The sequence below is a fragment of the Thermobia domestica genome, chromosome 11 (genome assembly GCF_964235325.1).
Source record: "Thermobia domestica chromosome 11, izTheDome1.hap1.1, whole genome shotgun sequence".
Classification (NCBI taxonomy): domain Eukaryota; kingdom Metazoa; phylum Arthropoda; class Insecta; order Zygentoma; family Lepismatidae; genus Thermobia; species Thermobia domestica.
In genome coordinates this window covers 254,135,433-254,162,508 of record NC_137464.1, presented here as the reverse complement: position 1 = coordinate 254,162,508, position 27,076 = coordinate 254,135,433, and the positions used below count along the sequence as shown (strand labels likewise).

At 32.1% G+C, this 27,076-nt stretch overlaps 1 protein-coding gene across 10 annotated transcripts in view; it reads left to right on the top strand.

Moving 5' to 3' along the window:
- Myo10A (unconventional myosin 10A) overlaps window positions 1-27,076 on the top strand; it is a 744,055-nt gene that overhangs the window by 439,435 nt on the left and 277,544 nt on the right. For 8 of the 10 annotated variants that reach the window (XM_081732073.1, XM_081732074.1, XM_081732068.1 and 5 more), the window contains 6 exons: window positions 4,910-5,029; window positions 12,323-12,514; window positions 18,318-18,476; window positions 20,127-20,360; window positions 22,780-22,967; window positions 24,682-24,792. In XM_081732073.1, the coding sequence (XP_081588199.1) occupies window positions 4,910-5,029; window positions 12,323-12,514; window positions 18,318-18,476; window positions 20,127-20,360; window positions 22,780-22,967; window positions 24,682-24,792 (1,004 nt within the window). The remainder of the gene's footprint in view (window positions 1-4,909; window positions 5,030-12,322; window positions 12,515-18,317; window positions 18,477-20,126; window positions 20,361-22,779; window positions 22,968-24,681; window positions 24,793-27,076) is intronic. The other 2 variants (XM_081732069.1, XM_081732072.1) reach the window with 2 other exon arrangements.

Here is a 27,076-nt window from a genome sequence, read left to right as displayed (position 1 = left end):
GAGAGAAGTCTTATACCTATTATTTCCTCTAAACTAGATTTATGTTCGTGTTTCCAGCATATTTAACTGATGAAACACAAGAGAAAGTTGTTTGTTTTGCAAATCCGAAGTGATTTTGTTATTGCGTAGAAAAGTTGTCAATTACTACAATCAATATGCAGTTCAGAAAAGAGTGTATGCCTCGCACAAATACTCTCTTCACACTGAGCACACCTGACAAACGCAATCAAGTCGCACTTGAAACATTTGTCGTTCACAATTGCGTCAAAGCAGTAATCGTAAAGAACGATCCAACTTTCATTCTCCTCATTCAAGTATTCAGCCTTATGGAAAGCGAATCGAATCATGTTGCGAAAATGGGGATCTTTGAACTGATAAATTTTGAACGACTGAAGTTTTATGAACCTGTGACGATGCTAAATATTCACGTCACTTCCTCTTATTACTGTATCAGTGATGAAACGTACAAATGCTTTGTATGGACGGAAGAACTGAACATCTAGAGGCTGAATCATGCCACTACATCTAACAGATATCAGCCGTTTGAACAATGCAGAGCCCTCTGGCACAAACTGTGACGAAAAACTGTAGTCTTTGTTTGCAGATTATGAATGAAGTAAACAGGAGGACTTTCTTCCTATCACCTGGAATGCTTTCCCACATGACGTCCGAATAGAAAGTCTTAAGATCCTGCTTGTTCATGGTCGCTGTTTTACCAGGAAATTAGATTAAGATTATCGGATCGGCTGGTTTTACGCAGGGAACCTACTGTTTGATTCAACCACCAGAACATACATGGGACGCAGAATTTCTGCGTCCATGGACACAACAGGCATTATCATATAGGAATGAAATGTTGCACTCACATATCCCACTGTTGATCTGATCTTCACTAATCCTTTCTCCAACTCCCGGTAGGAATGCAGTTCCTTTTCGAAGCAACTTTGATCCGCATTGAAGACATTGGCAATTGGAATGTCATCAGTGATCATAAGATCACGTATAGAAATAGACTATAACATATACTTCCATGTGACGTTATAGTGGCTGTATCTTCTAAACCATTTGAGCTTTGCACCTAAAACTTACTTGACATATTTAGCACACTTAATACTACTCTATCACACATGTCTCTGCTAGCAACTCGATTCATCCAAACGTGACGTTTACTTGTCAGATCATTGTTTCTATCTCAAAACAGCTTGTATTTCTTCTTGTTGCTAAATGACTGAAGCTTTTTAAAATAATATTCGTAAGGATTGCTGGTATTAACTACACTTCTTAATTCTTAATTTAGTAATTAGACCATCCTAAATATAGATGTAGTCAATGAGGCATGTATGTTATTATAGGGAAGTGTATTGTACAATAATTAGTCTGTAGCCAATTGCTAGAAATGCTTTACGTGAAAGCTATACTAAATAGCAATACTATGTGAATTCTCTGTAATATCGCTTTCATAGATGCTATAAAATAGCTTGCTATCTGTCGTGCGTTATTGTAACAGCATGTGGTGCATATCTAACTGTGTTTGTGTGTTTATTTAGTTTAGTTTAGTGAGTATAGCAATGTTTCGCTGAGAATTAGTTAATGATACGTGTGTAATAGTTGTCAAAGCTTAATCTAGCTATAGTGTCTATTTCTATATAATCTGTGTTTGCATGATGATGCATGTGCAATTTTTTCATAAGATCAGCATTAACTTAAGCCAGCGACAATAAGACTATTGATGAATTAAAAATATTTTGTAACCATGCTATGCGACATAATCGAGAATTACAAAATGTATGATAATAATTGATACAAAGGTAAGTCTTATTGTTGTGGCTTTTGCTAATGAAAAAATGAACGTTTAAAATTATGAATTTTTGTTTCCCTACCTACATTTTATTGTAATTTGCCTCCCGCAAGAAAGAAAAAAATCTTATGGTCGCCTTCAGTTTAATTTGCCGTCTTTTTTTTTTTTTTTCTATTTCGTTGCTATTTTGAAAATCCTTGTTATCATTTTAAAAACACAATGGAATAACAATACAGAAACTTGTACTGCTTAGCGAAATCTGGAGTTGATTTTTAAAGCTCTGGTTGTCAGTACATGTATGTCAAACTTTAAAGACATTGTTTTAAATAAGTATTGTTATATGTGGAATAGATAGTTTGACTTGTAGATGCCTGGTAACTCTTCACGTTGGTGCAGCAGCTAGCGCGCGCGCTTTTGGTGCACGTATTTCGGTTTTTCTCGGTAGGAGAGTATTGAATTTTGAACGGATTATGGCGGTTCAGATTCTACCTTACACTATGTATCCACGTCTCTAAGCCTCGGTTCTAAAGGGACAGTGACGTAACTCGGGTGGGGACATCGGATTGAGAGAGCTCAAAATTGGACAAAAATTTGGGGGAGCGTTTTGGTTTGGTTTGTAAGGGGCGCCAAGGCGAGTTTTTGCCCCGGGCGACAACTAGCGTAATTATGTTGCTGTAAAGGGAAACGCTAAACTTCAACAAACCCAGAGCAATTGTAGGCACCTGGCGTTTCCTTTAATTTCTTATATATACATATTAAATTCATTGCATTTTCTTTGTGTTAAGAAGTGACTTTAAAACCGTAGCTTAAGTCCTTAAAAAATAAAATCGTGTATTTGGCTTGTAAAATGGGTCAAAGATTACTAACTAATCTTGTAATAATATTGCAAATGTTCTGCTCCCCGTATTGTTTATACTTAGAATGCAAAAACAATTTTATGGAAAGTAAGAACGTAGGTCGAGTCAGAATTTTCTCGTGACTCTATGTTTATTATATGCATTTCCAGTGCGAAAGATGCGAGTTCGATTTTGGTGGAAGCTGATGTCGTTTCGATCTCACACAGGGACTGATTCAAAACTTTCTTGAAAGCGCAAATTTTGGAATAAGTTAGAGATATTTTCGATATGTATAAACTTGCAACCTCCAGTATCCTCAAATATTCATATTTCTACATAATAAATCCATTTGTTTGATCCTTTATTATTATTCTCATTTTTTTTTTTTTTTTTTAAATATGTCATCGTTTATAAACAGACATACTTAGTTTTGTTATACTCTAAAAGGGAAACATATTTTGGATATACCACGTAAGAAATGATGTGCAAATAAGTTGTACTTTTATATGAATGTTTTCATATAAAACGCTACCAAAATTGATGATTTTATTTACTGTTCTAAGAGCGTAACGCTGTTGTGAACAAGAAATTCTGCTACTAATGGGAACCCGAAACAAGACAGACGTAATAATCTTCTCAATTCATATCAGGAGTAACAGTTTTGGCAATGATAGTTTGTATAATACTTCTGTATAATTCAATTTGAAGTCGCTTCCTTTTTTATTTTTTTAATTATACGAGTTGTAAAAAAATGAAATGAAATCTTCAAGTTTTACGTCCCACGATTATGCCGGCTAGGCTAAAGGAGACGATGTTGATGAAAAATGAATGAAATGGTGGAATGAAGAAAGTGAGAGGAAACGGGAGAACCTCGAGAAAACCCACGCACACGGTATTTGTCCACCACAAAGTTCACTTGGCACGAGCTGGGATCGAATCAGGGACCCCATGCACCAGAGGTGAACGCTCTACCTCTGAACCACCGTGGCTCCTTATACGAGTTGTCTGGCCAGTCTGGAAGATTAATGTTTATTCTCTTTGGTGCCGAGAAGGGGGGTGGGGCACGGTAAGTTTGTGGTAGACAACATCGTTTTCGTGGATTTTCTCGGAGCACTCCCGTTTCCTCCCACTTTCTCATTCTTCCAATTCTTCTATCATCATCATTCAATTGCTTTAATCATCATCTCCCTTAGCCCAGAGGGCATAATCGTGGGACGTTAAACTGAAAGTTTTCATTTCATTTGGTGCCGAGGATGACAGGGAACATTATCACAGAAAAACACCTCGGACAGTTGTTATATTTTTTTGCTCAAGTTATGCGTTCGGCCTCAAAAGTTTTTACATCCCTGTATTGTTGCGCAAAAGGCTGGAAGGATCAGAATGAAGCGCAGAATATTACGTGCTGTTACACTTGGAGATATTAGCTGTTGTAATTTACTGAGAACAGATTACTGGTCTAAGGTATTGACAGGAAACACACGTCTCGTCTCCAGCGCCGTAACTTATATTTTTTCTGCGGGGGGGGGGGCTTTAATACGCGTATTTGGGTCCCCTAAAAAGTTTTTCCTAATTCTTGGGCCTGCTCTTTTCATTTTTCTCTTACTCTTCATGAGCCCCCTGGAGCCTGTGGGTCCTTCCGCACGGAAAGGTCTGCGGGGCCGTTAGTTACACCCATGGGACCGTTCCATACATGACAAATCAATTAAGGAAACAATATTGGCAAATCTCAAAGCCATACAAATAAATATTATTTCTAGGGTCCCTAATATATATCGAAATGGACCCACGATTCATTTTTGTTTTATTTACTTTTTATGTGCTATCTTGTTTATGTAATGTAGTGAACCTGTTTGATGCTTCATTTATGATTTCGTGTTCGTATCGTATATGGAGTAAGAAAATTTTTGTCTTAAAATGGGACCCCCTCGAACGGCGAGAAGTTTCTGGGGGGGAAGGGGCAGTTGCCCCCCCTGCCCCCACAAATTACGGCCCTGCTCGTCTCGTAGAAAAAGTGATATTTTCCCTTAAGGAGGGGAAAATAATAGTTTAAATAGGGTTTCCTGTAACATACCTAGAAGGGAGAGACAAAAATTCGTACATTTTAACGTGCTTGTGTTGGCTTGTAACTGAGAATCTTATTGTATGTAAGGGCAGGGTGAAGATAGAACCTAACCTAATAGTCTATTAGTAAAAGGATCGCGTGGTTGTTTTTTAAAAAAGTCTTACCATACTAACATTTTTCTTTGCATGTTTGCGCTTGCTTATATTTTTGTAGGAAGTCCATCATGGAAGCATGATTTATGGCAGATCTTCTCAGGCTCTTCAGATGTTTGGGACTTCCAGTAGTTGTTATACATCATTATCAAATACTGACACGTTAAGCAGCTATTCCAAGGTATTGTTTTGCTAAGAATGTGTTGGTTTTTTTGGATAGTAAAAATATGGAAAAATTTTAATTTTGTTATTTGTTGTGCAAAATGTTATTGTTTTAGTAATAATTTTGTTTTCGTCTTCTTTCACTATTGACTTTTTGATCTTCTTATTTCTTTTATATTATTTATTGTCTTCCTTTTTCTGTCCTGTATATGTGTATATTTTTTTTCTTACATTAGTTAAAAATGAAGTATTGATAGTTGTATCTTATGTTCTTTGCATATCAAGAAAGTGTTTCTTCTGTACTTTGTTTATGAGTAGTGATAATGTATTTAACAAAATAATTAACAAAAGAATGAGATAAAATCTTACAACTACAAAAATTGATCATCTAAACAAACAATCCAAACACAAACGTCCCAGCGACAAGATTTCACCGTTTTCACTGCATATCATGTAAAAATTAACATTGCTTGAACTACTGCATTTTTAATGGTGATTTCCTTCAGTGTTGAAATAATAATAATAATAATAATAATAATAATAATAATAATAATAATAATAATAATAATAATAATAGCAGCAGCAGCAGCTCTTGAAATATAGTTGTTAACTTTCCTTGTTAATAGATGCTTTCTTCTCATTATCTTTGTCCAGACTCGAAGAAAATAATCATCTGCTCTGTAGGAATAAGTGCTAATGATAATTAGTACGTGTTTTTATGGTGCTTAGTTTTATAACTGCATACTTTTCCTAATACGAGAACTCAAAATTGTACTTTAAAGTGTCGTCGACAAGTTACATGTTTATGTATAGCAAACTAAACAGTTCCACATCACTTTTGTCCTGAATTTCCTGTACGAACATCAGTCTTAGCTCTTTGACCTTCAAATACGGATATATCCGCATATTTTTTAATTCAAAGTAACACAAATAGTATAATAATATATTTTTCATAGTGTCTTTAGCATTTCCATCTTTTGTTTCATTACAAAGTACTGTAATATTAACAAACAGTAAAATTACAGCATTTTTAATAAACTACTGTAACTGTTATAAAAAGTTTTCTTTTATATATTCAATTTTAAAGATTCTTAAGTGATACTATTTATTTCAAGTGCACTAAAAGTAGAATTGATAGAAAAATGGTTAGAGAACGGAATTAATGAAAATGGAAAAATCATGAAAAATAACGTTTATGCTGAATGTTACCATCAGATTATAAACATTGACAGTCGAATCAGAGATCAAAATTTACCAGAATCTCCATAATTCCGTTAACAAGAAATAAACTTCTATATTTATTGTAACATTTTCTGTAATTACTTAAAATATAATTAATTAAAGTAATTATACTTTGAAAGTAATTAACCATACAATATTCAAATGTAATGAGGAGACACGGCACTTCTGTTGTAATTGATATCTTTGCTGCAAGGAATCCGTAGATCATCCTTATGTCATGTAAACGCGTGATGAACAAATTGTTATCTGACTATACTATATATATAATTTTCCTGATTAATTCCGAAATTTGGTAGATTCTGTGGATAAATTACACAATTCACAACCTTGTTACGCCTATAGTTTTGTATCTAACCTGGAAGACCATTTACGTTATGCAATGCTATGTTTCATAATAAAATACATTGTAAGGTTTTATATCAGTTTTTGAGAGAAACACAATGACTTAAATACCGTATGAAAGCACCGTTCTTCTGTAGTAAAAATCAACTGCAATAGTCAAATCTGGTCCACATCTGTGCTACAATTTTGTACAGCAATGTTTTGATATAAAATCTTTAGTTTAAATGAAATATTAAAAAATGAGTATTTCTTCGATGTGTTGTAATAATTAAACATTAGAAAGTAAGACATTTTTCCATGTGCTAGCGAGAGACGTTCGTGTGATTTGTGTGTAGTGGGATGTTGAGGGTATAAAATAAATAAATTTACATTTGTCCGTCATTGGAGATTAATTTCGTCGAAATACGTATGGAATTGTTTTGTTGAAACATTTTCGAATATTAGCTATATTCGATCAAACAGTTATTCGACAAAACAGTTATAATTTAACGAATGACGCTGTTTAGTAGTGTCTAGTGTACATAAATAAATCAATTCCGAATGCTGTGAAATATGTATCATGTTTTGTTTATCAGAAGTGTGTACTTCGTATTGTCATAGTATTTTTCTTTTAATACTATCAGTATTGTATTTAGGTAAACGTAGTAGCATGGCATACAATATTCACTTTTAACACTTGTAATATTGTTGACTTTTAGTGCAAATTATAGTTGTATCTTTCTTCTAATATCTTTCTGTTTGTTGAAGTAGTACGAATAGAACTCCTAGTCGTATTGCAAGTTGTAACTAGTTTCTCTGGTAGGTTGTGTATGTTAATGATTCTGTAGTAGTAATTTTACTTGGCTTGTATGTAATATTAATATAACTTCCTTGTTGTATCGTGTACTATTGTTACTATCATCAGTGTTGTCTTTACTGAGTGATGGGTACTAATTTTGCTTTATTTTGTAGATTTTAGTACTTTTTTTTTCTGATGTCTGCAACACAAGAAACGAGAAACAAAGTTAATTTTATGTTTCGAGAGCCGTGTTAAATTTCTGATATTATCTAAGGCATTGCTCTCTTAAAAACATATTCCGTGCAATCCATGTAAATTGCCCAGCGTGGCTTTTTAAAACAAGTCAACTTATTTAACTGATCAACTTACAACGTATTGTAGAACCTAAGGAAGCCTCCTTGATTCAAGGAAAAATGCCCACTTATAAATTACAGTGAAATCTAACTTGACCTTCCTTGGTTTTACAAAAATGGCAAATTTACAAAATGCATTGAAATCCAAGTTAGCTATTTTTGGTTCTAAAATTGGCCAACTTCCGAAGTACAATGAAATTAATTTGACCATTGTTGATTCCATGAAAATGGCTAATGTACAAGTACAATGAAATCTAAGTTTGGTATTTATGGTTCTATAGAAATGGCCAACTTGAAAGTATAATGAAACTACATTGACTATCCTCGGTTCCGTACAAATGGCCAATTTACAAATTACAGTAAACTCTTAAGTTAGTCGTACTTGGTTCTACAGAAAATTCCCAACTTGTAAAGTGACAAAGTCGTATTTACACGATTTTACACACATGCGGCCAAATTTAGCAGATATCTACGTTAAAGAAATGGATAACTTAATAGATTTTATTGTAATTTAACTTTCTGTAATGATTCAGCATGAATATTCAAATACTAGAGAGTAGAAAGTCGTAAAGAAACTTACAGGGTCGTATTGTTCCTTTGTCTTAGTATTCTTAAGTTTTTTTTTTTAAATAATTGCCTCACTATCAAAACGCGTAACATGAGTATTTTGATTTTTCTTTAGAAACGAAACTTAATAGTCTGTGTAACTGTTCACAAATTATAATAAATACAAAGAATGCTATTCCAGTGTTGCGATACATATAAATTTTATTTTGACTTAATGTACATTCATATTTAGAAAACTTGAACATTCATATTTAGTCTACCCACTTTACCTGTAAAAGACTTTATGTCGTAACTTAGGTAAGATGTTTTGAAAGATCCCCAAGTGATTAAGAAGTGTGTATATTATGCACGTGATCACGGTTTCGTTTCGCGGAGAAAGTTTTTAGTTTCCATTAGCATGTAGAATAAAATGTAAGCCCTAAAACTAAGATTACTACAAAAGTAATGTATTTTGCTACGTGTAGTATAAAGTTAAGAAAGAATCAGATTTGAAGGTTTTTTTTTTTTTTTTAAAAAAAAAAAAAAACAATATGAGTGTACGTATTTTTTCATGGAATTATATGGTAATAAAATAAGGGTATATTTGTCTTTCTTCTGTAAATTGTTAGTGTACTTTCCTGTGAATGTAAAAACAAAAACTTCTCTTGAAATAAAGTAGTAATTCTGTCCTTCAGTAATCTGTAATTTCTCTGGTACACAAATGCCTTTCAAACATTATAGCTTATAACGACAACTTAACGCTAAATAATGTAAACTCAGTAGAAGAACGTTTTGTTAATACTTGATGATAGATGCTAAGGATACATTATGAATAATCCATATATGAATAGTCTAACCTTGTATCGCGAAAAAGTTATACTTCAATCAAACGGTTTCAGTGTGCGCTGACTCCTTTTTCGATGACTTCTAAAAAAGTGTCAGTACATACTGAAGCTGTTGGATTGAAGTACAGTTTCTTCGTGAGCAAGATAAAATTGTTCATAATTGAATTATTAAGATTGATTAACCCCTTGCATTCCACGTGTCATTTTCCAATGTGCGTGCTGTAATACTCGGTTTTCATTTACTTTTAAAAGACTGTCTACACCGTTATATAAAGATATAGTTAGCACTCAGATCACTCAGATCACTGATAAATCAATTATTTGTATTGTGGATCATTTGGACTGAAAAAGGGAAATTCTGATGTAATGAAGAGATTTTATGCTGCTTCAGGTTGGCAACACTGACCGGAGATCAGAGACAAAGATTTTCCTTTTCTGATCTCGAAGTTGCTAATTGTTTATCGTCAAAATTAAACACATGTGTGTCGTAATTGAATGCTCCCTTAGGCCTGGCATCTGCTGAGAGAACACTTTTTTTTTTTTTTCTGTCAATAAGATGCTATCATTTAAGGAGAAGTAGTAGAACTTAGTCTTGTCTTGCATCCATTAACAAAGTTCTTCATCTCCAGGATTAATACGACCCCTAATAAAGAATACGTTTTCATGACATTTATATGGATGTCACTGGTACGCAAGGGATTAATCTGAAATAAAATGTCGTCGTTTTACAATCAATATATGTAACAAATGTGTACCAGGGAAAATAACAAATATAAAACTGTTTTTGTAATATCTTCTTCGAAGTGACTGTCGTAGTTGATAAAACATCTTCAGTAGACTATGTAAATAGTTTTCTTTTTGAATGTACTTCTTTCGTTTTTCTACAAAACAAATCTTCATTCCGCATATCGCTATTCTTGGAATACTTTCCTTTCTTAATATTTTCAGCAATTTTTTCTTCCTATTGTTAATTTTTTTAAGGATGTTTGCTGGTTCTGCATTACTGTTTTTATTATTATTTCTTCAAAATGACCTTGAACAATAAAACGCTTTCAAAATACCATTGAGTAATATTGGAGTTATTGCCATAAGACATTTTCAAGTTGAGAAACACTTAAATCACGTTAAACATCTTAAATCGAATATGGCGTCATAAAGTTGAGCGACAAACTACTTAACAATAGGAACAATGAGAAATACCTTAACTACGCTCATTTATTAAAAAAAATATTTTTGTGCAAAATAAAAAGTGGTTTTCGATAGGTGTTTATTAGTTTTCGACTCCAGGTTGTGTTTATCTAAGAACTTTTCTTTCTCTGAACTTAAAATATCCAATATTAATTAATATTCAGCATTATTAAAACTGGAAGTTCGTTAACATCTTAATAGTATAAATTATGTGTGTGATTTTTCAAAAGAAAACATATAAATTCATATATCCGTTTTAGACTTAATTATTCTTAAGTAGGCGCTTGAGGTCACGGATGAAACCAAGCTTTTTTCAGTAATCAAGCAAAAATTCAATAAAAACAAATAAGTTTGATAATCAATGTTATTACTTTTATAAAATAAAATAAAGTACCGACGAAAATTAACATTATTCACATATATTAAAGATTTATTTGAAGCGAGAAAGATAACGCAACATATTTTATAATGTTTATTTTTGTTGAGTAATAATGGTTGGACTATAAGATTTAAAGTATGTTTTGTTATACAGTATTATCTACTTAAGTAATTCCTGTAGACACTTAAATTTGAGATAAATATATTCTCTGCATCACAATATTGTCCTTTTTTTCAGTTAAAGTATAGAAATTGTAATTATCAAATATCATTTCAGATCTATGGAAAGATAAAATATGTTTATTATAAGACAATCTCTTAAGCTTGTAAAAAATCAGCACTTCAAGTCTCATACATATTGAAGCTATATAATGCATCAATAATATCATAAACGTCTTTCAGGGGACAATTACTTTCTGTGGATTTTTGCAACAGTACATAAACAAAATTTTGGAACCAAAATGTGCAAAATATTGCTATATTCTTACTGGTTTTATGTATATTTGCCGTTAGGTGAAGATTTTCATTTCCGTAAATAATTCTGTTTACGATCATATATTTCCTTTATTTTATTGAAAAATATTACAAAATACGACATAGCAAATGTATGTATTGAGTGTACGTTATTTGCTAACAGAATAACTTTATTTCATTTTTTTTTTAAATCTGAAGTTTAAATAACCAGTCTAGAAACTTCGTTTAAAATTGATGTTAATATAAAAATAATAAGCAGTGACAAATCAAAGTAAAATTTTAATTAGTTATGCTAATAGACTTGTAATAACAAAGTATTAAAATCGATTTATTTCTAACTTTAATGAGGAAGAATTGAAATAGAAATGATTTGTCTCAGGAATACTGTTTACTTTTACCAAAATTAGTAACACCAATTAAGAAAACAAGAGTAAGAAATCTTGCGTAAATGGCGATAATAAACAGCGGTATTTCGAATTACAGATTATACGGTACACACCAAATAGTGTATTATGTTTTTTTTTTTTTTTTTTTTTTTTTTTTTTTTTTTTTTTAGCCTTTTAAACAATTGGTTTTCTACCTATTTACTCTTAAATCTAATAAAGTAAATTAGTATCTAAATATCCAATTTTAATTTTAAAAAATTGAGCTCCTGTAATCTAAGAAAATTATTACTGTCGTTTTTTCTATAAAATGGTTGATGAAAATATAATAATTGAAATTCTTTCTCAAGGTTAAGAACGAAAATGTTTCTCAAGTTTAACAAAGAATGTGTTTCTCGAGTTTAACAATGAAGATATTTCGCAGGTTTAACAAAGAACATGTTTCTCAAGTTTAACAAAGGTGTTTCTCAAGTTTAACAAAAATACAGCCGTCATATTGACAATTGAACCTGTGAGTCTTTCAACTTATTTTTTCAATAGTTCTTGATAACGAACCAGATGACTGTTAAAATACTAACATTTTCCACCCTATGATAGTAGTTTCTTTCTACATTGATAGAATTTGTAAATGAGAATTCTCTTCATTAAAATGCGTATTAAAAATTGTTTTGCTCTGATCCACGAGACAGAATAAAATAATAGCTTCAACAAAATTTTGAATGTTGTTTTATGGTGTTATATATCAATAAGAGAGTGTTTAAAAATTAATCTTGGTTTGACCAGGTCTCATTCCATGATTCTTCCAATGGTGATCTTTGGTCTCCAGAGAAACGACAGGTCCCTAGTCGCTCACCGCCTGACCACCCTCCCCCTTTACCACCCAAAACACGCTTTGGTTCCCCCTTGCACCAGACTAACAACAACAACAATGCATTTGTATCTCCTAGCAAAGTGCAACAAGAAACATTCATACAGGTTAGTGATTGGATTTCTACTTGGTGTGGTGTAGTGTTTCAGTTTTCATAACAATTCTTACAATGTTCGGAAACCAAGGTTGTAAGTACAATTGTCCCAGTGTTTTAAATATTTGTAATTTGATTACACTGTTAACGAAAAAGAAAAGAGGTTAAGAGGTTTTGCCGCCCCTGCAGATGTGTTTTCAAATCATTTTAGAAACAAATAAAAATGCAGATTGAGTTTCCTAATTCACTTCCTTTTTTTCAGTGCAATAAGTGCAAAATAGCCGAATTGGTTCTAAATCAACGCTATTATTATATTGTCTGCCCAATAATATTGTTAATTAGACTAGTAAACCATGCATTCATAGAATAACAAAAAAGCTTTTAAAGTATGAGTAAGATAGATATTATAACGCATGTGCAATTACAAAATCCGAAATTCGAAACTAAATGATTTTATACTACATTAAAGAAAATAAAACACACATATAATTTGTTAATTGCTGCGGTTTCAGATATACAATTTTGAACACAGTTAAGTTGCCATTTCATTCCACGTGTTTCAACATTACTACAATAGTGTGTTCAAAGAACTGTGATAATTTATTAGCAATTATAAAAATAAGAGAAATGAATGAAATCTAAATACTTTTTTTTTTTTTTTTTACAATATTATGAAGAATTAGGAATTAGGATACAAAAAGAGGAAAATAAAATGAAAAAATGGAAAAATAGTTAAAAAATAGGCATTTAATTTCTTCTGACTATCCCAACAAATTGTCGCAAATAATAAACCATTGTGGTCCCTGCTTCTAATGTCCTTATATAGAATTGTATGATCAATGGTGTCTATTCTGAATGACTCCAATATCTTTACTTTAAGCTTTTATATCGTCTACAGGATAGAGTAAAATGGCTTTTAGATGTAAGGGAGAAATATAATTGTCTTCAATGTGAATGTGCTTCATACGATATATCCTCCATTATATCGTCCTATGAGAACCAGAGGGACGTAACTCCATTTTCTTAGGTTTACAGGAGAGAGGGGTTTTTTTTTTCAAACATTTTTTTTTTTTTTTTTTTTTTAATAAGATGCTAAACACATTATTGCATAGCAAAAGTCAGTGACAAAGTCAACTTCAATAACACTCAAATAACACCGATTGGGGCTTTCAGAATTATGTTCATAATCCAAGTAAACACAAATTCCATTCTTGGACTTATGTTTCTTTGGTTCTCATACAATGATATGAATTGTTAGTGTAAGGTAAATTTTAAGGACTACTTTGATCAAACTGAGCTATTACTATTTCCCTGTTGTGGAAAGAAATATTACATTGTGAAGAAACTGAAGAGCTTGTTGCAGTTGGTCTTTTGTCGTTGCAAAGACGAAGAGTTTAAGATACATATTGCATCAAAGAAGAGCATTATGCAGCAGAGCTAAACATCTACCTCACTTCTTCAGTTCATCTTCAAGATGGATGGATCACTAACAATGGACTTACAAAAAAATAAATGAATTCTTTTTCTTCTTTTTAATGTTGCACTCGTGTGGGCGACAAACATATTTAAATTCATTTTTATATGACGGGCTTAGGGTACATGGAACATATGGGGAAATCTATATTTTTATTTAACACAAAATTCAGCTATAACTTGAATTTATACATCAGGTTTTAATTTGTTTGTCCTTATTTTTAAGACCTACTAATACCTTACAGATAATTCCAACAGAAAAGGGTGAGTTTCTACATTTATTCAACAAATTTTCATTGATAACTATAGAACAAAGAACACTTTCTACAAAATGTTAAATTGTATACATACATTTTCAAACTACAGTATTTTTCATTGATAATTATAAAACAAAGAGCATTTTCTATAAACTTAAGTTAGAGAGACATTTTTAAGCTATTTTTTCTCATTGCTTACTATAAAACAAAAGAGCATTTTTTCACTGATATCTGTAAAACACAGATGATGTTCTAAAAATGTTAAATTATGGACATATATTTTCAAACTTTTTTATTGATATTTATGAAACAAAGAAATTTTCTAGAAATGTTAAATTGAAGATATAAAGTTTCAAACTTTTTCCATTGATATCTGTACAATAAAGAAATTTTCTAAGTGTTAAATTGAAGACATATATCTTCAAACTTTTTCCATTGATAACTGTAAAACATAAATTTTCTAGAAGTGTTAAATTGGAGATATAAATTTTAATTTTTTTCCATTAATATCTGTAAAACGAAGAAATTTTATAAAAGTGTTAAATTGGAGATATAAACTTTCAAACTTTTTCCATTGATATCTGTAAAACAAAGAAATTTTCTAACAATGTTAAATTAGAGACATATTTTCAAACTTTTTTCATTGATAATGTAAAACAAAGAATATTTTCTTAAAATTCTAAATTAGAAATGTATACATTATGAAACTTCTTTTCATTGATAACTATAAAACAAAGAACATTTTCAAAAAATGTTCAATTAGAGACATACACATTTTGAAACTATTTCTCATTGATAACTATAAAACAAAGGACATCTTCTGCGAAGTACTAAATAAAAGACACATTTTCAAGCTACTTTTCATTCATAATTATAAAACAAAGAGCATTTTCTACAAAAATTAGAGACATGATTTCAACATAGTTGTTATATAATAACAATTAATTTATTATTTACTTATAATCTTAAAATTTTAGAGTAAATTCTTGTGGAAATAAAAGAAAAATTTCTTCCTAAATGTATAGAAAAATAGTGTCCATCAAGACATTAATTGGGTCGTTATTTGATATACATGTTGATCATGTATGTTTCTACTCTCTATATAGAAAATATTTTATTGTTTTCATTGAAAAAACAGTTAAAACACTTTTTGAAATTTACTCTTTTTTATTTGCTGCAATGTTCTCCAAAGTTTAAACTTTTACCATCTACTAGATAGCCACAATTCTCCATGCTTACCAAACATAGCCCCTTTTTAAATATATCTTCTTAATATATTTTGTTGTAATTGCCTTACCTTCGCCTAAAATTGCCTCCTATATCCCTTGTACCTGAGGCACCTCATATAACGTGTGTTTTATGTTGAAATTGTATCAACGTTTACAAGAAAAAAGACCTACCAGAATAGTATTGTTAACATTGACATCCTTAATGCAATATTTTATGTGTTGATTACTAGTTTAGTGTTTACAACCTTCACTATCATGATGCTACAACATTATCTCTGAGAAATCAACGTAAACAAGCTTCTCTGTTATATTGTGGCCTAAATTCGCCACGGTTAGTTAAACATAAATGCGACTACTTCAGAAGATTATAATAATAATAATAATAATATATATATATATATATATATATATATATATATATATATATATATACTTTATGAACTTTTGTCCAATTCAGAGGTTTAATCACAATCGAAATTTGTTTCTTTGTGTTATAAGATTTCTGTTTCAGCAGGTTTTTCATAATCGTAATAGAACCTTATTGAATATTTCTAGTTAAATAAAAGAAGATTTGCATGTATATAATACTAAACATTGATAAAATCGCGTCGAAACTAAAGTTAGTTATGTCTTGTATTCCTGCTGCAGTACAGTTAGGACATATATATATTGTCAATATTTGGTATTATCTTTAGCATTAGAAAGTACGTTGTTTTATTATAATGTATATGTATGTAATTTGTGTTTTCTATAACTTGCTAGCATAATCGCACAATACTTAGTACTTGCTTGCCACCATAAGTAATTGTGCACTGCATGAAGACCATGCACTGCTTACGTATTTGTTTGGCTTATGTTTGGTGTATTAAAATGCAATAATTAAGCCTAAATTTAAGGAGGGATACTTTAAAGTTTTTTTCTATCCAATAATAATTCTAATTATTCAAATAAACTGGCCATAAGCAAACGCGAATCCCTGTGAATTCTTTCTGAATCATATACAATAGTTTTTCACTTAATGGGATTACCAGCTAATACAGTATGGACAAACTTTTGTAGTAGAGGGCAAAAACGCTTTAGGCGAGCTGATATAATTAATTAAAATTAATAATGGTACAAGTTGGAGCAGCTGTCTATATACCCAGAAATGGATATATATATATATATAGTCATTGCTCTAAAATTCACCCCAAACCATTTTTAGGAGCCGAAAAAGAGGACATGTACGGGTAAAAGTAAATATATATTCTTTTCATTTGTCAGATTAGGAATCATGTCACAGATCAGATAGAGCCTATGAAAAGGAAAATATTACTCGCCGTGTAATATTACTTCATAGAGAAACTTACTTTAACTCTCGGACTACCAATGGGGGGTACTTTGTGCCCACCATAGTATATTTTTTTTATAATTACTCTTATGATCGTTTCTTTAAAATTGTAAGAAAATACGTTATTCCTCAACATGTTTAGCTAAAGCGTATACCTTAACGTAGTACAAATTGAACTCTAACGTATCTCATGAAATTTGCTATTTTAAGTTGGTGGGCACAAAGTACCCCTTGCTCCTCGTTGATAGGAGATGTGACTGACATTTAGAATTGCCATTCCTAGATGGCAGCATAAAAAGTAACTGTTAGTCTCGTTCTGTGTACTCTTCACTTCAGTCCCTGTAGATTTTTGAGAGAATTTTTAATTTGTTTCTTTTGCGAGATATATTTAACCTTAACAGGTAGGCACAAAATGACCCCCTCCCCCTTTGTAGTCCGCGTTGCAAAAAATACCTAGGTAGTGCGAGGGTTAATACCTTCGTTACCATAATGGTCGTTTTTGTACTTTGTGGGGCCTTAAGTGTTTCATTTACATGTAATTTTTTTCCAGTTACAAAGGCTAACTTAATCTTTTAGTAGAAATTTTCCTTATTTGTTGAATGAAAATCGATGTTTATAGTATTATTACAGTAATTTATTTTCAAGAGGTATAGAGTGTCCATCAGTGTGATGGTAAGTATCTTTCTTCATTTCTTGACTTTGACACACACACAAGAGGTAGCATAAAATTTTTATTTTCAAAATACGGACATGTCAACAGAAATGTTGACACATGGTAATCCTAATCAAATGTAGAATTTTTTTTTATTAAAATTTCAAAATAAGAATCCACCCGAAAAATGTATCCACTCTTTGTCATCCTGTATCGGGATACTGACATTGATAATTGTTCTGAAATTTTAGTATCTTGTAGTATGTTTTTCGCCCAACAGATGTCGTGCATTGTCAATTGTTTTCAGTTGGGACGCTCGAGAACCTTCGCCAAAAGATAACAGAGGTATGCGCATTAGTCTCCATTGATACATTGACCGCTGTAGCTGTAGCGGTCGTTCCATGCGCCTCAAACTTGTCAACAATGCGTTTGATTGTTAGGCGGGTTGGTAGTTCAGTACCAAACTCCCCTCTCCACTGACGCTGCACTTTGATGCCATTTCCAAACCTGATGAAAAAAACACTTCAAAACGTACTTAAACGCTGCTCGAACGTCATGCGTGCCCCTGCTATTTTCTTATCTCACTAACTGTGCAGACAGTACCGACATCTGTTGAGCGAAAAACCGTACTACAACATAATTGTAACTGAAAACAGTTGACAGTCCCGACATCTGTTGGGTGAAAAACATACTACAACATATTTAAATTTCAGAACAATTGTCAGTACCAGTATCCTGATACAGGATAACAACTGCCGGACTCTGTATATAACTGGATCATCATACTTATATTAAAATTACTTCTCCTTATATACTAGATATTTGTTTTGTAAAGTTATCTTTGATGTTTCATAAGTAAGACAATTGTTTTACAGGCTCCACAGTACTCTCCTGTGACAAGAGAGACTGGTGCAATGAGAAAATTTAGCAGCAAAAGTCAGAGTCCTTCGAATCCTCACACAGCGTTTGGAAGTGTGCTCAACGAGCTCAAGAACAGAAGAAGCTCGGTCGATTCTCAGAGTCAACTAGCTAAGGTATCTATTTCGTACAAATACGCATTTTGTTCCACATTGTTCATTTTTGTATTATGCTGCTTGTTATACGTTTATTTATTTATTTTTTTTATTACGTTTGGTAGTTTTATATTTAGATTAGCCTTCAGCTAGCTGGGGGCTCTGTCCCTAGAACTCCACATTTGCTCCGCTTACGACCTCGTACTTCTTAAACCCACAATTCTACGGAATTTCTTTTTCTATTTCAACTGTCTAAAAGATAAGATTTTGTATCCCAAGAAAACGCCCATTTAAAAATCATGGGAATTTCTTCATCTCCTTTTTAGACCCCTTAAAAAACTAAAAGTATTCACTTTTCGCAATTTTCTTTTGAGTTAGTACCAGAAGGCTACAATCATGCCAAATTTCATCGTTCTGATCATGCCGGAAGTGCCTGTCTATGATCTCCCATATAAATAACATGGCAAAAATGTTTTAGTTTCCTATAAAACCACTCTAAAGTTGGAAATTTTCATTTTTGGTGCTTTACTTAGGTAACGGTAACGAGAATGTACAAGTGTACTGAATTTCAAGTTTTTATTCCAATTCCAAGCACCTAAAATATGAGATTATAGGAAGAAAAAAAAGTCCATTTAAATAACATAGCCAATTTCTTTATCGCCCCATTAGACCCTGTAAAAATTAAAATTATTCACTTTTGGCAATTTTCCTGTGGGTTAGTCCCGAATAACATGGGGAAGATTTTTCAATTCTCCATAAAACCACTCTAAAATTGAAAATTTTTATTTTTAGAGATTTTGTTTAATAATCCTATGGAAACGTACAAGGGTATCAAATTTCAAGTTTTTATTTCAATTCTAAGTACCTAAAACGTGAGATTATAGGGCCAAAAAAAAAAAAAAGGCCCGTATAAATAACACAGGGAATTTCTTCATCCCTCCTTTAGACCCCCTAAAAATTAAAAAATATTCATTTTGGCAATTTTTCTGAGGGTTACTCCCGAAAAGCTACAATCATGTCAAATTTCAACTTTCCAACTGTCCAACCGTTCAACTTTCCAACCGGAAGTACCCGTTGTTTTATGTGAGTTCATGTATTTTTATATATAGTTAGAATTAGGATTCTACTACAAAAGCAATACAGAGTAGCGACATTTTTAGATAGTTATAGAAGTTATTCATATTCATTATCGACAAAAAAAGTTATCCGAAAGGATAGTTCTTTTCGTTCACTGTAGAAAGTAAATATTTAAAACTACGTTAAAGGTAGTTACAGGTTGAAGACCTTATGTATCTTTTGTTTAACTATATAAGAAATCACCTTTCACTTTGATGTTAATATACTATTACTAATGGAATTTTCAAAAGTTTTATTTAGACAGGCAATAACAAAATCAATTAACGGTGTAGAAACAATCAATACAACATTGAATCATGGCAGAAATACAATCGCAAGTATATTCGTGGACAATACAAATTTTCATATTTTTTTTGTACAAATTACTACAAATTGATGTATTGGCGAACAGAACTTAATTCTGCACCATAAAATTTTGACAGGCAAAAACAAGTAGAAAGTAAATAAAGCCTAAAAAATTAGATGTTATAAATTTGAATGAACAAAAAATGGTAACATTTTCAAAATAACATTATTTTTTTCTTTAATCATCAGATACCTCCTTCTGGGAATCCACCCCCTCCTCCCCCTCCAATGCCACCGGAACCAGTGAGCATCGACCCATCTGGAGCTAGACCATTTATCGACCCATATGGACGTGCCAAAACAGTTCGAATAGGGAAGTGGCGGTGGCCGCCACCCAAAGCAGATGGAGAACAATCAGACAGTTTCTTGGAGTTCAAAATGCGTCAGCATCAAAGAAAATCAAATCAACACCAAAATTCAAGGGTAAGTAATCCCCTACATGTCATATTATTCCTTATATCTCTTGTTATCTTATTCCTTATGCATTACATATTTGAAAACTTCAGCATTTTAAAGAAGTAAAAAAAAAAAAAGAAAGAAAAGAAAAGAAAGAAAGAAAAAAAGAAAAAGAAAGAAACTTACTGGTAGCACTTTTGCTTTTGGTCAGGTTATTATAATTGGCCAAAGTCATATTTTCTCAGTGAAATTCAGAGTGAAAAGTATGCTACTGAGCTGTGGATCGACTTCGGGTCTCATCTTAACGTCCCGGTGCGCTAGCGCTAAATATAAACTGTGACAAAAATAATTGATTGTTACGTGTATTTATCGTATATTTCATATTTTCTCGTTTTATTGAAAATCTAGCGAAAATACGTACAGCTTAAACAAAATATAACCTTCTTTCGGATTAAGGAAAAAATAAAATGAAAAAAAAAAAAGAAAGAAAACAGCGTAAACGCTGAAGTAGCACTGTTACTTTAACGCAAGATGGCAATAATAGTGTTTGTTATGCGTCGCATTGTAGCTTATATGACAAAGGAGCGTAGGCGCCAAAATCTATTAAATCGAGAAATTCTTGTCGTTGTCCCCTTAGGTGTGGAACTGTTAAATTACAAACCTGAGATAATTGATAGCTGTTAAATTACAAACCTGAGATAATTGATAGCTGTTAAATTACAAACCTGAGATAGTTGATAACTGGTAAATTGCAAACCTGAGATAATTGATAACTGTTAAATTATAAACCTGAGATAATTGATAACGGTTAAATTGCAAACCTGAGATGACTGATAACTGTTAAATTGCAAACCTGATTTGACTGATAACTGTTAAATTGCAAACCCGAGATAATTGATAACTAAAGTGCACATAGAGTTCGTATAAGAGCGGGAGGTGGTCTCATACGGAATATTTACATGGTAACAACAATGTAAAAATTGATCTTCTCATTGTTTACTTTATGCGTTGTTTTGTGTATATTACACACCTTGTTTTTAATTTATTTTCATTAGTTGTTCGGCTGAGTCTTCGGCCCACCGTATATTGTGAGTTAAAATTATACTTAATTAAGACGTCTAATTGTTTACATTAAACTTTTGCCTTTAGTTTACTCACCAACTAATCTAATCTCCATATCATATTTAGCATTTATTCAAGGGCTTTGTTATACAGGTAAACTATAGCACAAGTAGCGACATCTATTAACTTAAGACAGGCAGGTTATAGCGCAGGTACATCTATTAGCATAACTGTTTATTATTAAAATTAGCGTGACACATATTCTGAGACTTTACCGTTCATTTTAAGGATTTTCTATGTACTTTTAACCTTATTTTGTGCTTTTTTTTTTTTAAATAAGTTTTTGTTCAAATATTTCTAACTTTTTTGTATATATTTTTCTAGAAAAAACTAAATATATGGAAGTTCGCCATTATCGTACTACTGCAAATTATGGGTGTGTCAAAATATCAAATAATATTTTCAACAAAGTGGATACTTTCAAATATTTAAGATCAATATTAACAGATCAAAACCATATTCACGAAGAAATTAAATGTCGACTGAAAGCAGGAAATTCATGTTATTATTCAGTTGAAACTCTTTTGTCGTCACGAATTCTGCCGAGAAATCTGAAGCTTAAAATATACAAAACGGTAATCATGCCTGTTGTTTTGTATGGCTGCGAAACATGGTCACTTACTCTGAGGGAAGAACATAGACTGAAAGTATTTGAGAACAAGATCTTGAGACGAATATTCGGACCCAAGAGGAACGGGAATGGGGAATGGTGGAAACATCATAACGAGGAACTACATAATTTATGTGGTTTGCCAAACATTGTTAGGGTCATGAAGTGTAAGAGGCGAAGATTGGGAGGTCATGTAGCCAGAATGGAAGAAAGTAGTAACGCTTTCAAAGTTTTAACTGGAAGTCTAATAGAAAAACAACCATTAGGAAGACCTAGGCGGAGATGCGAGGGCAATATTAAGATAGATCTCGCAGAAATAGGAATACAAAGTAGAAACTGGATTCAGTTGACTAAGGGCAGAAGTCAATAAAGAGTTTTTGCGAACGCGGCATTGAACCTCCGGGCCACTCCACTACTCTTCCCGTCTTTGTCATTACAAAAGCAAAAAGCCAGTTGTTGACCCTGACAAGGAGAGAACCATGCAAGAGACAGATAATATTATGAGATACACAGTATGTTGTAAATAATGTCATTGAGAAGATATTTCACTTAGCTTCTGCTATCAACAATAACTATATTTAGTTTTCGCCCCTTAAAAGATATTGATTATAATTTGTATATTAAACTATTAAGTATTTGCTAGGGTGTCTTGTACCTTTAATTTTAGTATACATATAAGAAATCTAAATAAAATTTCACTTTTTCATTTGACAGGACTGCTCTGATAGTCATAGCACGAGCCAAGACCGAATGGAAGGTATTGAATGGGAAGAATTTGAAATTACTGGACCTTCTAGTTTATCTATGAGAGACAACGAGCCCAAAGGTCCTTCAGGCAAAGAACGAGTGAAAAAGGACAGCAGAGACTCGCTTCTCGAAGGAAAAGATAAGAACGTTATCAAGTGAGTGATCTCATTATTTTTAAAGCTATTATTCCTAGGAGCAGTATGTTGTCTTTTCTCCATCTTGATAAGCTACTGGCTACTTCTACTAAAATTCGAGTTATTGCAATGAATTTTTTTTAAAAATTAATACTACTCTAACATAAAATTACAATCTACTATTGATTTTTTCTTTCAAATAATCCAAGAAGTAATTTTATTATAATTTTACAAATTACTGTCTCAATTTTTCTATTTCTCAATAATGATTCAGATTCACTTAGGACCCAATGCTCTTACAGTCACGTTAGTCGTGAGATGTTCCATAGGGTGGTACTTGCTCAGATTGAGTTGTTCATGAGGTTTTCAAGTAATTTTCAGAGTGACAATGAGCTAATGGTTTTGACGAAAAAAGTGAATCGAACTTTTTTTATTCTGAAAGAATGTACTTTATTCCCTCAAAAGTATTCATTACTTTTTCGTAACAGTTGACATGCATTATTATTATTATTATTATTATTATTATTATTATTATTATTATTATTATTATTAGTAGTAGTAGTAGTAGTAGTAGTAGTAGTAGTAGTAGTAGTAGTAGTAGTAGTAGTAGTAGTAGTAGTAGTAGTAGTAGCAGTAGTAGTAGTAGTAGTAGTAGTAGTAGTAGTAGTAGTAGTAGTAGTATTATATTATAATAATAATAATAAGTATTCTGCGTTGGCAGGTTATGGGAGTAATGAGTTTTTATTTCTATTTTTATATTATTTTATTTTATTTTAAAGTTCGAGCCTGGAAATATTTTTTCCACATCCCTCAATCTTTAACTTTCTCTTTTAACTCTCAGTATTTTCTTCTTTTCAAATCATCGATCAGTTGTTTTCTTCTTCCTATTCGCTTTCCTTCCATCTTTCCTTCTATAGCGGTATGAAGACGAAAATTTCTTGGCAAGATGTGTCCAATCCAATTGTCCTTCCTGCGAAGAATGCTGGCTAAAAGCGCCCTCTTCTCTCCTATCCGTTTTAAAACATCTTCGTTTGTTACTATCTCTTCCTCCAACACCACATTTCGAAGCTCTCTAAATATTTCTTCTCTAACTTTTGTAACGAGCAAGTCGCTGAACCATAAAGTCCAGTACTCCATATATATAGCCCTTCACCATCTTCTTATTTAATCCACTAATAAGCTTGCTAGTTAAGAGTAATGTTTTCTTGTTGAATGCCTCTTTGGCAATTCTTGATCTGATTTCTTTGGTACAGTAAGCGTATCTCGTCAAAATACTTTCCAGACATTTACATTAGTACATCATTTTTATTATAAAATTTTAAAAGTGAAGGAAAACTTTAACAAAACAATCTCGCTTTGGCAGTTGTTTGTCCAAAAAGTGCAATCTCATTTTAATACAAGAAGGCAATAATTAATAGTGCTTCGAAGAATAATCACTATTTTTTTTAAGAAACACCCGCAACTTTATTCGCAAAGAAAATAAAAATATATCTGCAGGAAACTATATTGGTGTGGATATATATAAGTATGTTCATTGATATCTAGATGTCTAGAAATAAGCATCAATCTAAGCCTACATTTATCGTGTAATAGGACGGAAAAATGCTCCGAATTTCAGGGTCTTTGATGTTAAACAGTAAATATTCAGTACGTACTCTCATTAGCTGTTGTCGGAAAAATGTTGCTTTCTTTTTTTATTTATTTTATTTTCATTTATTTATTTTCTTTCTTATAGAGCGTTTGAAGTTGGAGCCGCTCGTCCTATGCCTGGTAGCATTGGCAAATTACGTATAAGCAGCGAAATGCGACAGAAATTAGAATTAGTTACAGCTAATCATAGCTTAAGGTAAGCATTTCTATAGACATATATTCTAGAATTAACGGTGGTCAGTACGTTCGCCAGTTTTATGTTGTAGCTCATTGGTTTCTATGGGGAATTAATTATCTGCTTTCTTTTTGAAATGAACTGGATTTTAGTGTTATAATTTTAACGATTTCTTCTTTAAATGTAGTTAAAATGTCCTTCACTTTATCAAAATGAATTTGGATTACGAGGGTCATCCAGAAAATAAAGACCATTTAGTTATATAAAATGGAAAACACAAGTTTTATTGGAAGAAACAATTCTGTTACATACCTGAAGTTTCCCTCCTTTCTCTACATAATCACTACTTTCATTTAAAAATTTGTCGTACCTCTTTACTAGCTTCAGAATTCCCACATTATACTTTTCTCTCGCGAGTTCACTAAGCTAGATGGTAACTACATTCAAATAAAAGACCGCTCGCGCATTGATCGAATTGTGGCTGGTAATGAGATCTTCGTGTCTCAAATCTACGCAGACAGCAAGTACTATAGAGTAATTGAAACTACTTGTCCCTTCTGACAGCTCACCGCACGCACGTGGTGCTCAATGCTGTGTTGTCAGCTTTTGCGTCTGGTGTTGAAACACGAAATTATTTACTGCAAATAAATCTCAGTTTTATAAAATTAAGTGACGCAGAAGATAACTAAAAAGAATTCTCTCAATAACCAGCAAGTCCGCTAGTCAAGTTAGCATTCCACTGAAACAATGTGCATTTGTTTATATTTAAATTGGCAGCGTGCGGAAAGGGTAGAATGTTTACCAATGCAGAGCGAGAGAAATGAACCACTACAATTGGCTGAACGTGCTGTTGCCATAGAAACAGTTCTTGTTGCCTGATTGTTGTGTCCACGTGCAAGAAGGAAACAACAAAAGAAAGCAACTGTCAAAAGGGACAAATTGTATCAAATGGACTGTAATCACTTGAGTGGCATCATCCCTCATCACCCAAATGAACGAGAAAATTTAAACATATTCTATCAGCACCAAAGGTCATGGCAACCATCTTTTGGGATTGTAGTTTTTTTTTTTTTTTTTTTTTTTTTTTTTTATGCCAAACGGCACTACGATCCATGCAAATTATTATTGTGAAATTAAGAAAAATACGGCGAATCATCCAAAGCAGAATGCGAGGAATTGTGCTTCTTCACAACAATGCCAACCAACCCTAACATTGCTGCTGCAACTCAAGAATTAGTGGATCAATTCGGATGGGAAATTTTTGATCATCCACCGTATACTCCGGACCTTGCTCATAGCGATTTCCACCTTTCCCTAAGCTGAAAATTGGAGAATGCAATGACCCACCTGACTTAATGAACTAACGGCAGAAGAGTATACATGGGAAATTTAACCTTGTGACCAGATACGACAAATGTTTAAATGTAGAGGGTGATTATGTAGAGAAGTGAAGGAAGTTTCAGGTATGTAATATAATTGTTTTTCCCAATAAATATTGTGTTTTTTAATTTTGTATAACTAAACGGTCTTTATTTTCTGATGCCCACATAGATGTAAAAGTTTAATTTTTAATTAAATAAAATTTAATAATTACATATTAAAATTACAAATAATAAATTTAATTTTCACAAAATAAAGGACAAATAACTAGTTTTGAAGAAAAAATTAGTAAATTCAAGAGTTTAAAATTCCAGTTCATTTCAAAGAAAACAAAAATAGTTTCCTATGTACGTCAATAGACCACGGACTGAGACGTTCTTATAGTAAAATAAGGATCTTACTTTTTCCTATAGAGTTGATAGAATAACACAACACTACAGGGTCTTCAAAAAGTCATGCAAAACACAAATTCACGCAAGCCAAATATCTAACTGAAGTAACTGTTGAACAATTAAGTAATAAACAGATAAATCTTCCACTGATTATGTGTCTTGTATCTGTAGATTTTTTTTTTTTTAATTAATCAGTAGTGCGAATGTCTTCATTGACTGAAATGAGAGAGCTCAAAGTGTATTTTATTTCATTTTCTTACAAAGTGAAGGGAATCATGCATAACTTTCAAGTGTAAATTGCATTCAATTATTTTTCAGTGTTAAAGAGGTAGGATGGATGTGTATCTAATCAGTTTAAGAAAAAGGAAGAATATATTTTCATTCATTGTTGACTGATTGCTCTATTGCTACTTATTTGTAAAGCACATGTTATTTAGAAATTATATGCTTCTCGAGCAGTCAGAGAGGTCACAACAGGTTTATATCATCGTCACCTTTGACATTATAATACTGTTTTTTAAAAAGTGGAAATT